General features: G+C 41.6%; 1 protein-coding gene across 2 annotated transcripts; it reads left to right on the top strand.

Annotated features, from left to right (window-relative positions):
• The first annotated feature begins 934 nt into the window (after positions 1-934).
• DNAJC21 (DnaJ heat shock protein family (Hsp40) member C21) lies at positions 935-15892 on the top strand. 2 transcript variants are annotated; one of them, XM_082075800.1, is made up of 12 exons: positions 935-1102; positions 1425-1518; positions 2523-2646; positions 4065-4187; positions 7584-7888; positions 9181-9332; positions 9670-9757; positions 9995-10153; positions 10797-10833; positions 12746-12936; positions 13357-13429; positions 14138-15892. In XM_082075800.1, exons 1-12 carry the CDS (start codon positions 1006-1008, stop codon positions 14300-14302), a joined length of 1608 nt encoding a protein of 535 aa, XP_081931926.1. In that variant the 5' UTR covers positions 935-1005; the 3' UTR covers positions 14303-15892. The 2 variants fall into 2 exon arrangements, with proteins under 2 accessions (XP_081931926.1, XP_081931925.1); XM_082075799.1 differs by having other exon boundaries at positions 13354-13429; positions 14138-15889.
• Positions 15893-16309: the final 417 nt, after the last annotated feature.

Genomic DNA, 16309 nt, shown 5'->3' with positions numbered 1-16309 from the left:
TGGAGCCTGCTCCAGGGACTGACCACCCCCTCAGTGAAGAACCTTTTCTGAAAGTCCAACCTGACCTTCCCCTGACACAGATTCATTCCATTGTCTTGTGTCCTGTCGCTGGTCACCAAGAGAGATCCTGTGAGGAAGCTGAAGGTGGCCATGGGGACACCCCTCAGCCATCCCTTCTCCAAGCTGAACAGACCAAGTCACTTCAGCCACTCCTTATAAGTCTTGCCCTTGAGGCCCTTCACCATCTTGGTTGCCATTCCATATTCCACACTTGAATAGTTTGTTTTTCTTACATTGAGGTGCCCAAAACTTCACCCAGTACTCAAGGTGGGACCACATCAGTGCAGTGGTGGGACAGTCACCTCCCTGGTCCGGCTGGCGATGCTGTGCACCCCAGGACATGGTCAGCCATTTCATCTGCCAGAGCACTCCGCTGACTCACATTCGACCTGCCATCAACCCAAACCCCCTGATCTCTGTCCCAAAGCTCCGTTCAGGTAGTACCAACTGATACAAGTTAATCTAGAGAAAAAGGCGGCTCGGGCCAAACCTGAGGTCGCTCAAGAGCACAGCTGTCCAAGATAAAAATGAACACTGGTAACCTGAGACACTGGAGCAGTGTTGGCTGCACCTCTGAGCTCCAGGGCATTCACACGGAATCTAGCACAAGGCACTCGCTTATTTGACATCGGGCTACTGTAAGGCCACAGCCCGGCGGTACGGGCGGGGACAGCGGGCCACAACTCGAGGGTGTTTCTCCCCCGACCAGCAGCCAGCCGGTGACAGCGCGGGGAGGCGACCGGAGGCTCCAGGCGAGTCAAAGCGGAACGCGCCCCGAACCGCCCCCCGGCCCGCGGCGGCCCCGGCCCGGCCCGGCCCTCCTCCCGCCGCGTAGCTCCTCCCCGCGGGGGCCGGCGTGGCCCGGGCTCCTGATGGCCCCGCCTCCGCCTCGGCCGAGCTGCCGGCCGGCGCTTTTCCCCACGCGGAGCCGCCGGACCCGCCGCCATGAGGTGTCACTACGAGGTGCTGGGCGTGAAGCGCGACGCCGCCGAGGAGGACCTGAAGCGGGCGTACCGCCGGCTGGCGTTGCGCTGGCACCCGGGTACGGCCAGGACGGACGCCCGCCGCGGGCCCGGCCCGGCCGCAGGCCCGAGGAGAGGGCCCGGTCGGCCTCGGTGGGCCCCGTGGGGCCCCGGCTGCGGCGGGAGAAGCCGCTTGTCCGCGCAGGCGGCGGCACTGGGTGCCCCGCCGGGCTGCCCGGGCCAGGCGGGGCGGGGGAGCGGGCTGGGGCAGCCCCGGCAGCGGGTCGGTGCTCGCGGCCTCGGTAGCGCTGGCGGCGCCGTGTGTGCGTCTCGGGTTTCTGAAGCGGCGAGCGCCGCCGTGCTGCCTCCAGTCGTTTGCACTGCCATTAAATTGTCTTACAGATAAAAACCTCGAGAACGCGGAGGAAGCGGCAGAACAGTTCAAGTTAATCCAGGCGGCGTATGATGTTCTCAGTGACCCCCAGGAAAGAGCCTGGTGAGCCGTGTTTGTGCGTTAGCGGCCTGGAAGAGGCTTTTAAAATTCTGTCTCGGCCAGGAGTTGCGTTCGCTTCTCGCCGGGCCTCGCTGCGAGTCAGCGGGGGCGCTGGGGCAGGAGCAGCCGCTGTGCCTGGGGCTGCGAAAGGGCTGGGGGAGCGGGGGCAGCGTCCCGGGGGGACACAGCCGGGCACCCACCCCGCACTGAGCTTTGGCGGCCCAGGGCTGCTCTGGGGACACGCCAGTGCTGGCCCCGCTTTATTCCTCCCGGAGCAGGAGGCAGCTTGCACGTTGGTGTAGGTGACCTGTGGCCACAGCCCTCCCTGCTTTAGGAGGGAAGAGCACTGCACTAATTGCATGCAGGTGTTCAGTATGAAATTGGTGGCTGCAGGTGGCAAGCCTTGATAACACACAGTGTCCTGTTTCTGTGACAGTCCTGATTTGAAATACACACACACACATCTCTTGTTAAGAGATTGCTACTTTAAATGTTGTTTGTAACTTGTTTTAAATTGGCTGAAGCATTTAACAGATTATGCAGCCAAAACTGCTTGTACTAAGTTTGTCCTCAGAGGGAAGGCACCATTTTTCAATGTTTATATGCTGATGCTTGTGTTTTGTGGTTTTGTTTGTTTGTTTTTGTGTGTGTTTTTCTTCTGTTTTGTTTTTCTGTGTGTGTAAGTATTAGATGATTTAAATAGTGTCCTACTCATTTCTGAAAGTTTATGGATGTATTATGCTCAGATGTGTTTGCTACCTTCTTGTTAATAAATTGGCGGTGTAGCTACTGCAGATAAAGTAGTAGTAAGTAAACTAAAGATCAGAAGAAGAACATTTACTGAGCTTGTCTTTTTTTTTTTTTTCTCTGAAGACTTTGGGTGTGAGACACAAATTCCAGACACTGGGCTAAGCTAGATGTTGAGGTGGTACATGTACTGTGTTAGATCACCAGCACTGGGGAATGTTCTATGCCTATACATCCCTGATACTGTGGATTTTTGCTAGGTATGATAATCACAGGGAGGCTCTGCTAAAAGGAGGACTTGATGGAGACTATCAAGAAGATAGCTTAGATTTGCTGTGCTACTTCACTGTTAGCTGTTACTCTGGATACGGAGATGATGAAAAGGTAATGCATTAATTCATCTTTAATGAATCAATTTAAATTTCATGGAAAGTGCCAGCATTTGCTTCGTTTTGAAAAGCTATGTGTGGAATTGTTGAGTGGAGATAGTAATAATGCTTACACAAATCTTTCTAGGAAAAAACTTATGCTGGATGTTTAGGCAAGCTTTAATTCCTGCTTATTGTCCAACAGTTATGTAGTCATGATTTCCAACTATGCCATACAACTACAGAATGCATATATATTACTTACATGTGTTATACAGTAAAGCATTCCAATGCTTTGTTTTAGAGAATAGACTGCCTTAGCTTATTGAGTTATTTGATATACTGCTTTTTGTAGAACTTGTTTAGCAACTTCTGCTATAGAATTTGCTTTGTGTAAGTAAGTTTCCTTAGCTGAACATCTGAAAGCTGTGAACCTTTGAAACTTTCTGCTATGTGAAGTGAAAAAAGTCCTGAGGATCTTCAAGGTAGAAGATAAAGGGAGCTGCATCCCTGGAGATCAGTAAAGGAACAGAACTGCAATTAACAGAACACAAAAAGAAAGGAGACCCCAGACTCTGATTTTGCAGTTGGTCTGGAGTGGTGCACAGGGGGCCTGGGGATGTGGATTGTGGGGGTATAATTGTCTTAAGTTTTTTCCACTGGGGGTCCCTTTCTAGGAGGCACCAGCTCGAGCTGCCCTGCACCGTACCTTGCACATAAATTATTTATTTAATGAAGAATTTCTGGAATCCCTGCTTGAGCCTCTGCTATGGGAAACCTTAGGGAGAAGGAACTAATCTAACAGTTAATAAAATCTCTTTATTCAGACATATCTAGCAAGCTGGAATGCTTGAGGCTGTAGAAAAACAATATCATAACAGTGCTTGAGGGAAGTATGCTTCCTATAATTGGATTCTCTTTTAGATTTTAAGACATTCATCATAAATTAAAAAGCTCCAGGTGATTAGAAAGGCCTCTGCCAGAGAAAATCCTTATCTGTCTTCGGGTTACTATAGTAGAAGTGGGTTAGTATCAGCGAATTTTAAAAAGTGAAGAGATAGGGGACTTAATAATCAATTCTGTAGTTGGAACTTACTCAAAACTTGGTCCTGTGTAACCAGAAACGTATTGATATCTCCAGCATGCTGAAAACTTTTTGGTTTAGACTTGAATGTAAGAGCTTGATGTGTGAGAGAGACAGAGACTATATGAAAGAGATGGAAATAAAAGGAATGGGAGAGAATGGGAACTTTGTTAAACATAATGGTCTTGCTATCTAGAGCAAGAGCTTAGAAGGCATTTACCCTAATTTTGGGTTGCTGTTGCAGAACTCAAATATTTCTCTAAAATACACTAATGTAGCCAAGCATTTGTGCATCTATTATTGAGCCATGCAAAATTAATCAGATTTTTTTTTTTTTTTTTTAATTTCAGGGTTTCTTTACAGTCTATCGACAAGTTTTTGAAAAGATTGCAAAAGAGGAGATGGAATATATGACTGAGGAAAATACTGAAGAATTCCCTATGTTTGGGTATTCTCAAAGCGACTATGATACGGTAAGAGAAAGTGTAGATCTCAACTGAAAGTAACAGTGAATTCATTATTTTGTCCCACACTGAAATCAAAGGAAAAGCTTCAGCTGATCTCTGGGGTGAATACAAAACCATTTATCTGCTGTCTCGTTTAGTGCTGCAGACCATTACTGTAAAGGAAGTGCTTGTCTTCTGATTCATAATATTTAGGTGAATTAAAATTGGTATTTCCTGTCGAACTGTATTATTAGCCAGGCTTTTAGTGTAAGTTGTCAGACAAACGCTTCACAGGGCTAACCAGCAATTTTGCCAATTAAACTTACATGTAGGGTCTCACCTCATTTAGGAAAACTGAATAACACTTATTGCATAACACAGCCTGTAGAAAATGGGAGATGTAGTGATTGTCCTGCAATGTGAGCTCCCACTATGATACTCTTGTCATCTACAATTAATCTGGAGTAAGATTTAATTTCCAAAATAATACTGCATGCTTTCCTTTGGGAAGCAAGAAAAGTAAATGTGTGGAGGACACCTGAATTCTTGTTGTCTGGTTTGCCAGCGATTCCTGTGTTGAAATGAAATAGTGTCGAGGGTTTTGATTGCAGGGTGACAATAAAACCCTGGCAGATGTATCATTAACCTCCTCTCCCCTTGCTTCCCCCTTTTGTCCCTCCCTCTCCCCCTTCCCACTCAGGACAGGCAATCAGGAGGGAAAGAAAGAGAGAAGAGAGTTGGAAAAATTAAAAATGTTTTACTAATGCTACTAATAAGAATAGAGAAAATAACACAAAATATACAAAACCAATCTTGAAAGTCTCAGCAACTGCAGAGCCGGCAACCAAAGTCCGGGACTGGACTCTGCAGCCAACTGGAGCTGGATTCAATCTCTCACTAGGCCTCTGTTCGCAGGGACAACTAGCAAGGTCCTCTCCTAATGTTGACCATAAACAAAAGGGATGAGATCCTCGTGATCTCCCACTTTTATATGAAGTATTCATGTGAATGGGATATTCTACTTCATTGGTCGGTTTCCTGGTCACCTATTTCTTGTTGCCCCTTTCGCGAGAGCTGTATCCATTCGTTATCAATTAGTTAGCATTCCATTGCTGTTTACCAAAACATGTATCTGGTTCTCCAGGAAAATGCAGCTAATATGAAAGCTTTAGCTGACAGGCAAATTCACTGAAAGAGAAACTTGTTTTTTAACAAAACCACGACAAATAGTAAAGTAGTAGCACTTACCCGTGAGTAACTGCACAGTATCGGTGTACTCAAATGCTGTTCCTAGGCTGGTACTTCTCACTAGCACTTTTAGTGGTATTGTACTCGATGGCTAATTAATTATGCAATTTAGATTGATATGTACCTTAAAACTGAGTAACTTCAATGGTACAAAATTTGGCTGGAGTTGGAAACAATGTTATAAGTCAAACTGAGAACTGTCAGCACGGGTGTTTGAATGTCAGATAAAATTACAGGATGGCTTAAAAAAATTAAAGTCTTTCCCAGGCAGAGCATATTTAGTGCCTCTGAAACTGCTAAAATCCATCTTTTAATGGAGTTATCGTGAAACATTGTTTGGAAAACGCCTGTTTTGAGACCGTAGGATAGATATGATTATAGACCCAAAATAGCACCAGCATGCTTATTTCCCTTGTTCATGCTCTTGTGGAAGCTGTTATCTTATATTCAGACAAAAGCTTACACTGTCAGAAGGTTCCAGCATTGCAGCACCCACTGCTCTGCTCAGTGGGAGCATCATGGAAAAAGAGTTTTAGAAGGGAGCTAAAAAAGCTCTACAGAGGCTTTGCAATCTGTGACTTGAGTGCTCTCTGGGTCAGTCTACTGAGTTAATTCATGAGAATGCTGAGAGCTGGCTCGATCGATGCCAGGCAGGTATTCTGAAGTCTGTGACTTTGCAAGACTCCATGGGAAGAGAAGACTTGTCTGTCAATCAGATGCAGAAACAAAAGCACTCAGCTCTGGGTATAAGTAGCAGGCAAAACAAAATCCATCGGGGGGTTCAGCAAGAGCTGCTGTACAGTGTACTGGTGAACGTCAGAGATGCACCTGTATTTCAGGTTGTGGTGGAAGAGGAGGAAAGTCTTGGTTTGTACAACTGGTGAAGGGGGAGGGTGATCCCTGTCATCAGCCAATGACCAGCATCCTGTTGCACAGATTATATCCCCTACTGAAGCAGAAGTCTGAGACAGGGAGTCTAATCTCACTTGAAGTGTTGGATTAAATATTAATATTTATTGGTTATTATAAAGCTGGGTTTTTGTGATAGCAGAGAGTAACTGTGTGGTGGCTTAGCTGCGAGGGGCCACAGCCGTGAACCTTTGCATGTGGATAGGCTGTTAGAAATTAGTGCTGAGGCACTGATAGTTGGTAGACCATGTCAATACCAATGGCAGAAGGAGGAGAAGAGATATTAAAATGTTAAATACTTCTGTGAGGTATTCCAAAATATGAAGAGTATGCATACGGGATCAAGAAGTAAAAAGGCAGTTTAATGGGTCAAGTAGTGTAAAAAAGGAGTTTAGGCATATCTTATTTCCTGGATATAAAAAGTGCAGAAGGTTAATAATTACTTGGAGAGGAATAGAAAATAAAAATAATTATTATGCCATTTTATTAATCCAGCATTTACTTGTGAATAGTAAAAGGAAGGAGAGTAAGGAAAGTTTGTTTCTTCTTAATATAAGAGCAAGAGGGCATAATTTTACCCTTCAGCCATATAATTTGCTAACAAAACAGGAGTAAGTGCATCTTGATGTAGCCCCTTGTTAAACTGTACAAGTCATGGCTCAATGATATTGTATATGCCAACAATTTATATGGTTAAATAAAAGAAATACCAAGTTCATGAAATATAAATCCATCAAGGGTTATTAATTTCTCTTTTGCTCTGGAAGTGGAGAGAATATACTGAGAAGAAAAAGCATTATGTATGCTTGTTTATTTTATTACTTTCTTTATGCTGATCATTGGCTGCTGTGGCAATGTATGTCTGACCTTTGGTGTGACTTGGTGTGGGGGTTCTTAGGCAATACGTGCCTGTATGCCTGCTTGCAGACAGCATAGCTGATTCTGATTGTGCTTTTCAGTTTACAGGGAAAGTGCAGCAAAACTAAGTAGCTGAGCACTAGCATGAGTGCAATCTAGTCCTGTAAGGGGATATTTTTAAAAAGTTGCAGTTTGGAGTAGTTTAGACAAGGTCATTGATTTCATGTGGTTTGAAATTTTAAGGAAAATATTAGAAGTTTCTTTAAACTTTCATGTGATTTCTTTATAGTCTCGAGAAAAACTGCAGCCTGCGTAGAAGACACAAAACTGCTACAGAAGTCCTGATTTATTTGGTATGGTTTTTGTCTTCTCTCTAAACAAGTGACTTAGTTTTTGTTTTTCTTACAGGTAGTCCACCCTTTCTATGCATATTGGCAGAGTTTTTGTACTCAGAAAAACTTTGCTTGGAAAGAAACATATGACACACGACAAGCCTCAAACCGCTGGGAGAAACGAGCTATGGAAAAAGAGAACAAGAAGACAAGAGAGAAAGCAAGGAAAGAGAGGAATGAGCTGGTCCGTCAGCTAGTAGCCTTTATTCGTAAAAGGGATAAAAGAGTACAGGCTCATAGAAAACTCATAGAAGAGCAAAATGTAGAAAAAACTAGGAAAGCAGAGGAATTTCGGAGGCAGCAGAAGCTCAAACAAGCCAAGTACGTAAACATGTAACAAATATTTTCTTTTAAACTTGGATAAGCTATTCATGATGATGCACACAGGGTTAGATTCCAATAGTAGATTCACTTGCTCTTTTAAAAATCCTTGAATTTCATATATTCGTTTTGGTCTCAAGTCTGAGATTTTTAAAACTTGAGTCTCTCTGCATTGTGCTGACATGTAGAGATCTAAGGTAACCAGGGAATAGTATGTGTGCTGCAGGTAACTGGCTGTGGTAGCAAAGAATCCAGTGTGTTTTTAATTACCTTGGGAAGTAAGATTTATTAATTTTCATAGTACCTTTAAAGAAAAAACAGTGTATGTTGGAAAATGAACAACAGCAGGACTATGACAGCCCTAGGTTAGATCAGCTTCATCTGCTTTGGAACTGTACCTGCTAAAAGAAAGTGGGGAAAATGAACTTAGTTTTGCTTTTCCTTTTAACTCTTTGGAAAGGACCCTTTCTTTGGACTAAATGCATTTTTTATGCTTTATTTTTTCCAAAATTATGTAGAAGGAAGAGGCAATCTCCTGAGTGCATACACAATTTATTCTTCCAGCTAGAAGAGCTTTTTGCCTGAAAATGAGAGTAAGGAGCTTAAATACTTAAGACTACACTTGCAAAATAATTGCATATTGATTAAAATTATATAATAGTAATTAAAATAGATATTAAACATGTTATGTAGAATTTATTTATATATATATACTTTTTTTTTTTTTCCTGAAGGGAGAGTGGAGCTGAGGTATTCAGTTACTGAGAGTGGCTTGATAATTCTGAGTTCAGAGACAGCTTGAGCAAAATTCAGCTGTACTGTGGTGCACTGTGTGATAATTTGGGCCATGTTTAGATTTGGAAAACTGAGCTGGTACATTTCCGTAGCGCAGAATGAAAGAGTAACGTGCTTGTGGTTTTCATGGTCTTGTACTGTTTGTAGGTTTAGATCTTGCAGCAGGTGAAAGCAGCTGTACTGCTTTCAGGCTTGACCTGACTTCCATGCTCTCAGCTTGATATTGACCATGCTGCTTAGCATTTCCTGCTTGAAATTCAAGCAGGATCCACCTATATTAATACCTCTTTACTTGCAGCATAGATGTGCCTGCTGACATTGCAAATTAACTATTCAGTTTTCCAAGTCCTACGAACAATTGTTTACGCCATTATAATATGTTCAGTGCTTTCTTCCTAAAATAGCAGAGAACAAGAAGTCACCTTCAAATAATGCTGTTTCTGTAATTCCTGTCTCATAAACATATTGTAGAAGTTACTGTATTATTCTACTTAAAGGCTTGCTGACCAGTATAAAGAGCAGAGCTGGATAACTATGTTGGATCTGGAAAGAGAATTGCAAGAGATGGAGGCACAATATGAAAAGGAGTTTGGAGATGGGTCGGATGACGAAGATGGATTAGAAGAACAGGAAACCAAAGTCATGAAAGGTATGGGGTGTGAGGGGGTGAAGTATAGTGAGCCACTGCAGCCTGAATATTGGCTCACTGCACATCCACGGGGCAAGCCCTGCCTCCAGCTGAGGTGTGCAGAATGCGGTCTGCTCCTCTCTGGTGTTCTCCATTGAACATGAGAAGACATCAAGCTACAGCTGTTAATTTATGCTAATATATGATTTGGTGAGATCAACTCTTGATCTGTCTGCATGTCAATAATACTAAATAAATTAAATGTTCGTGTTGTGACTATTTACTGGGGCTTTAAGAGCTGCTTAGTGAAAAAACGCTCATCTGACTTTGTCTCTCTGATCCCCACTGATCTCTTCAGACAAACTGAATGATGAGAGTGAAGAAGCTGAATTTGTTGATGGTCTGTACTGCCCTGCTTGTGACAAATTGTTAAAAACTGAGAAAGCGTAAGTGCTTATGGTTGGGGATTTGGGGTAGGGTATTGGGTTTTAACATTTAAAATGCATTTTAAAGACTTTTTAACTTCATATAATGGTCAGTGTCATCTTTCCAGCAGAGACATTGTCAAGGCAGAATTTTCCATACTTAGTAGTGATGGATAATGTGCCTGTTACTATTTTACATGTAAATATTACAAAGTTTGCTCAGAGCTACCTGTAGTAATGATCTGCTGGTCTTCACAGCATGAAAAATCATGAAAAATCAAAGAAGCATCGAGAAATGGTAGCACTATTACGACAGCAATTGGAAGAAGAAGAAGGGAAATTTCCTACATCTTTGGATGATGCAAACAGAGTACATACCAAAGAGGAGGAAGAAACAGAAGACATGCCCAAGCAGAAGTACTTTAAATTGGTTTTAATTTTATCGTGAGAGCTTCCTGTGATTTATAGTGTGTTAGAACGCACATTGTTGTGTGATTTAAAATATTTCTTAGCATGAGAGCTGCAGTAAATGCATGCATTAGCGTGGCTGGATTGAAATCACACAAATGCCTCATTTTCTCTGCTTCTTTAAGTTTACATGTTAAGGAAAAGTAGTGATTGTTACTTTTCAAACAGAGGAACTTTCACAGGTCCAGTGTTTATTGATTTGGTACTTTTTGGATACTTTTTGTGAGTTGGATGCTGGCATAGAGAAAGTAAGTGTTCTTAAAACCAGCACAACTCCATTTTTTGAATGGCCAAAGCATAGTTACCAACTGTCTCACTAAAATCTTTTGAGTTAAGTCTGAGTAGAATAAATGTTTTACTAAGTGCAATGAGTAGTTTAGGAGAACTGTTGTTCAGACATGAGGTATATTCTGTATGTGGCTGCTGTCTCCGTGATACCATGTTAAGATGATAAGCAAAAATATAACATAGTACCTTTTTAGAAACTGTACTTGTGTGGTAAACTTTTTGTTTGTTTGTGTTTGGGGTTTTTTGTTGTTGTTTTGTTCTTCTTTTCTTGAAAAGAGGTAATTTTAAATTCTTACCTTTACAGACTTTCAAAGAAACAGAGGAAGAAACAGAAAACTATGGTATGTAGTCAAATATTTGTATTCAGGGAACTATACAACGCAGTTTTGTTATCTCCTAATGTAATTTTATTTGTTCTGAAAAATAAGGGAGAACTTGAAATTCTACAGAACTTGAAGACTGTTTTTAGATTTTTTTAGATTTTAATTATTTGTTGACTGCAAAATGTTTTTTTACGCTTATGATCAAATTTTATGATAAACTCATAGGCATAATTCTGTTCTGTTTGTGCAGATCCTTATAAATGTGGTGCTGGGTCTAAAAAGGCAACAGTCTGAAGCACAAGGAAAGCAGGTGGAAACAGGCAGATAGAGTGCAAGGAATTGATCCAAAGGACCAGCAATGGCCTTAGTGCACTAGCAGCTAAATTGTTCAGGGTTGTTTTCTGCTCTGATTGCTAGAGTTGGTTTGTAAATATCTAACAGGAAAAAAAAGCAACATTATGGGCATCCTACTGACACATCCCTTCCATCTTTCCCTTGAACTGTAAACATGAGTAACACCGATCTGTTGTGCTCTGGCACCTGAGTCTGTGTGTGATATGGCAGCTCTGTGCCAACAGCAGCAGGGTGAAATTCAAGAGCTGCAAGCTGTTTCAGGTTTGAGTGGCAGGAGCACCATAGTGAGCAAACTTCCATCTGCCTTTCTCAAGCTTGATCCTTTTCAAGTCTTAGCTCTGCGTACTACCCTAGTCTTAGCCTTGTCCCAGTGAGCAATCTCTACCAAGTCCTGCCTTTTCCATGCCTTCCCAAGATGGTCGTGTGTCCTCCTGCAACCTAACCTCTCTAGTCTCCTATTATGTGTTCCCTTCTCTGCCCTCTCCCACACCATCATTATCTCTCATCCTCAAGAAACTTCCCTGAGACTTCCAAGACACTGATTATTTTTTTTTTTCTTTTCTTTGGCTGATATTGCATAGTCCAAGTCAGTATTGGCATGACCTTCTTGTTTCCATGCAGGGCATCAGGCTCCTGTTCAACTCTTGCCTCCTCAGTTTGAAATCAGAAGGTTTCGTTCTCACGGTATAGGTTGCACATAGGTACCCTGTCTCCCATCAGTTTGGCCATGAGGTCTTCTGCAGCCCAGACAGCGGGTGCCGCTCTTGTGCAGCATGAGCTGGAATCTTGTGCAGAGAGAGTCTTCTGGAAACATGAGTTCTGTCCTCTACTGAGCTATACTGAGTGCTGGGAATCACTACGGTTTTTGTTTTGTTTTCCTGAAAGGTAGATAGATTAGCTGAGTTTTTTCAGGTAGCCAAAACTCTGCAAAAGATGCTAGAGGAGATAGAGTTGCATTGATGTAGTGTTAGGTGAAATCTGAATTTGTCATCCTGCTTTTGGAACCTGGGCTGTTTTGCTTCAGACGTGCTCTGGGGTTGATCGTTTCCAAACTGCATGTATTGAGTTTACTCTGTCTTTGGCACATGGAGAAGCCTGCCAGTGTTTCTTATATTAGGAACAGAAAATACTGTGTGTCTATTGTAGCTTCAGTCAGCTCAGTTATTTTGGCTTGAGTGTCCTAATACAGGTGTCTGGCACAGAAAACTGTAGTCTAAACAGTTAACATTTTTTTAACAAGTTATTAAAAAAGCCATTATCTTATTATGGGAAATGTTAGCCAGAAGAGAATGAACTCTATGTAGAAATGAAATATGAAATTTATATACCTTCATTCTTGTCTTCCATAGTTCCATTGGTGTTTCTTCCCTTCATCATGGGTGGCCTCATCTTTCAAAACAGGAAAGCTAAGGTTTTACCTCTTACAATCTCACTAAAAACATGAGTAAAATTAAGAGGGTCCATGGCTTTGTGTTCTCCCCACCCACTCATGTTTAAGGTAAATGAGGTGTAACACTGTAAACAGAATCACTAATGAACTTAAAGTAGTTAACTTGCATTTCTTCTGTTTGGACAGACTTATGAGGACTCTCCTGATCAAAGTGCTGATGAAGAAACAGTTGAACAAAAGAAGGTGCACTGTGTGGACAATGACAGTGGCTTAGCAGAGGAGTTGCTAAGTGATGGCCAAAGATGTGCTGTGTCAGAGGATGCAACCGCTACAGAAGATGTTGGACAAGTGAATGAAGCAAAAACTGAAGCAAAAAGGTGCACTGACTTCTAATATTGCAGTCACTCTGTCATTCTGTGTGATGTTTGATACTGTCAAACAAGTCTAGATTTACTCACCAATGCGAACTGGGGGCTACGCTGTTAAATTGGAGTTGATTAAACGTGATACTAAACAAGGAGTGTTAGGATCTGCTTTGGAGATTGCATTTGACTGCAGATCCCTGCCACATACACCAGTTGCCAGTAGCTGATTCATTATCTGGCTGAATCTTGAGATCAACAGTTGTTTGTATAAATGAAGGTTGGTTGGTTGGTTTGTTTTTTCTGGAAGCACTTGCTTTGTGATGTGTGAAGGAAGCAGCAGAGACACTGATGACTGATAATCATCAGAGGCTCCTAAACGCTATGTTGAATGTTCCAGTGCACTGATCCTGGTTTCTCTTTGTCTATCAGCAGTACCAAGCCTAAAGGGAAAAAAGCCAAGGATGCAAAAAAGTCTGCTAAGGCATCTTCAGAGCACCCAACAACGGTATGTAAAATTACTTACTCTGTTAAAAAACTGGTGGTCATATTACTACAAACAAGGTTGGTTGTTTGATCATCTCCAGTCCACGAATTCTATTTCAGTATTTTTCTTACTTTGAAATAATATAGGTGTTTCTTTTTATTAGAAGCTAGGAGACTGGAACATCAGATCTTGTCCTGACAGAGAAGAGCAGGACTAAATTTCATTTCTAGGCGAGTTGTGAAAGCTCTGTATCCAAGGCAGTTCAAACTAAATAAATGAAACAACTGAAGACAGAGCTGTTGTCATCAGGCAGGTGACAGGCAGTACTGCTTGCATCTTTCCTAATATTGATGCTTCACAGAAAAAGCAAAATCTTGTAATAACTACAGATAAGACAAATCAACTAAATCTGAGAGCCAAAAGCATTATGTTTGTAGTCTTGTTGAATCAGGTGAGATCGAAAGTATTCTTCTTCTTGAATTAGTTTTGCAAGGCTGCTGGTGGTGTGCTTGGTTCTACTTAGTATTCTTTAAAATTTCAAAAGTAATATTAGTGATTAAAAAAAAAAAGTATATTTAATTGTGAGTCAGTAACAATATCTGTGATAGAAAGAAACAGCTTATTCACATTTCATTGTCTAGGAGAAGCTGCATGCAATAAATTAGTGTATTGTGTTTATTACATATTCCATATGAATGTGAAGCATTTTGGTTTTTTTCCTCATTATAGAGTGAAGTTCCAATCCACTGTGTAACCTGCAACTGTACATTTCCGTCCCGAAATAAACTGTTTGAACACCTAAAAGCCACAGGACATGCAAAAGCCACACAAGCACCAACTATCAATGGAGCTGTAAACACCAGAAACAAAAAAGAGAAGCGTAAAAACAGATAGAACTTTGCTAGATAGTCTTCAGAATTGTACATGAAAGATCTCCCAAAACTGAAAGGTGCATATTGCCTGTGTTTGGAGTTGAACAAAGAAGGAAAGTCCTAATGTTGGAAAAAAAAGGAAGATGCAACAAAATGAGTATTATCTTGTGAAGAAACTTGTGCTTGCTTTTGGATTTATCAGCCTTTCTTTAATGACTGGATTTGACGTAACATCTCAGCAGCTTTCACACGGAAAGTGTGGAAACAGTAATTCAGAGCTAGTCACCTCCTGTTTCTGTTGAAACTTGTATGGGGATAAAGTAACTTGCAGGGGGATAAAGTACTCACACAGATATAAAAATAAGTTATTTTAACACTTGTGTTGCTGCTTTTCTTCCTCATGTCTAGCCTGAATCTCCCCTCCTTTAGCCTAAAACCATCACCCCTTGTTCTGTCACAACAGGCCCTGCTAAAAAGTCTGTTCCTATCCTTCTTATAGGCTTCTTCTAAGTATGGAAAGGCCACAATAAGGTCTCCCTGTAGCCTTCTCCAGGCTGAACAACCCCAATTCTCTCAGCCTGTCCTCACAGCAGAGCTGTTCTACCCATCTGATCATCTTCCTCTGCTTTTGCAGGGGCTTAACTCAAGGTGAGTGTGACCAATAAAGGGGCCTGTGCTGCTTTGTTTGTCTGTTGAAGATGAAACATCGGGATATAGAAGAACACAGGCTTCTCTGCCATCTCCAAGAACCCTTTCAAATTGCTTAATTGTATTAAACACCAGACAGAAGGAAAGGAGTAAGATGACAAGATGGTTAATCAGTTTTCATAGTTTCTGTTGGTTCTGTACACCTACCTCTGTGGCAGGGGTTGGTGGGGAAAAAAAAAAGGTCTTGTGGAAGAACCTTGCTGGGATAAGGTAAGGGAGAATTGAATAAGTCATAGGAATAAAGTAATTTATTCTGATTTCTAGTAAAAAACAACATGGGAATTGGCATTGCACCTCTGTTTAAATTAATAATCTACCTGATCTTGAGTAGCACTTTAAAAAGGTGGGATAACAAATATCTGATGTTGGAGTGGAAGTGCATTTTACACAGGTGTTTTCAATGCAGTTGGAGAAGGCAAGGGCTGTAATACGTTGTTTAGGAAAACACTAGAGTATAATTTTCCAAAAGCGCTGATCTTGCATTAGGTAAGTTCCTCTAAAGTTTCAACTCCTGAAACGAAATAGCAGAATATTCTCCCCACAGGTTAACACGGTACCTCATGGAATTATTCAAATATTAAAATTTGAATTAACAGGACAAGTGTACAGTTCTTGCTGACTGTCCACAATTCCATTTTTTGTTGGTAACTGAGGGAACTAATGACCTAAAATATTTTAAAAAGTGATTATGTGAGAAAGAAACACAGCATCTTGCTTAAACAGCCAGAATTTGCTGAATGAGTAATGGGTGTGCTGTGCAATTCCAAAATCAGCAAGAAGTAGAGTGTATTTTGAAGAGGATGAGGACTGGATTAGAGCCCCACAATAAAAATAATTACTGTAATTAGAAGTATTTTAACTTTTGTGTGCACACAGATTTTTTTTTTTTTTGTGCTCTAATTACACTGTATCCTTAGAGTAAACATTTTTAACTCTGTTTGAAACTTCCAGTTATGTTCTGCTCTGTTCAGCCAGAGACTGACTATGCTTAGGTGATATCTCACACACTGAACCCTGCAGTGTTACTTTTTGACTTTTTTCCTTATTTAAAGAAAACTAAATACTATGTAATTTATGTGTTTTACAAGTGCTTGTATGTATTGTAATGCTACAGGCTCGGGGAACAGTGGCTGGAAAGCTGCCCAGCAGAAAAGGATCTGGGGGTGTTGATGAACAATGAGCCAGCAGTGTGCCCAGGTGGCTGAAAAGGCCAACAGCATCCTGGCTTGTATCAGGAATAGTGTGGCCAGCAGGACCAGGGCAGTGATCGTCCCCCTGTACTGAGTGCTAGTGAGGGCCCCACCTTGAATCCTGTGTTCAG

Source organism: Streptopelia decaocto (assembly GCF_964273445.1).
Source record: "Streptopelia decaocto genome assembly, chromosome: Z".
NCBI classification, from domain to species: Eukaryota; Metazoa; Chordata; class Aves; order Columbiformes; family Columbidae; genus Streptopelia; species Streptopelia decaocto.
This window is presented reverse-complemented; position numbering and strand designations above follow the sequence as displayed.

Bases quoted from the DNA above. Each gene is read 5' to 3' on its own strand.
- DNAJC21 (XM_082075799.1), top strand. From the start codon at position 1,006: ATGAGGTGTCACTACGAGGTGCTGGGCGTGAAGCGCGACGCCGCCGAG. The intron at 1,519-2,522 runs GTGAGCCGTGTT...GATTTTTGCTAG, and splicing joins GACCCCCAGGAAAGAGCCTG to GTATGATAATCACAGGGAGG. The intron at 9,333-9,669 runs GTATGGGGTGTG...TGATCTCTTCAG, and splicing joins GGAAACCAAAGTCATGAAAG to ACAAACTGAATGATGAGAGT.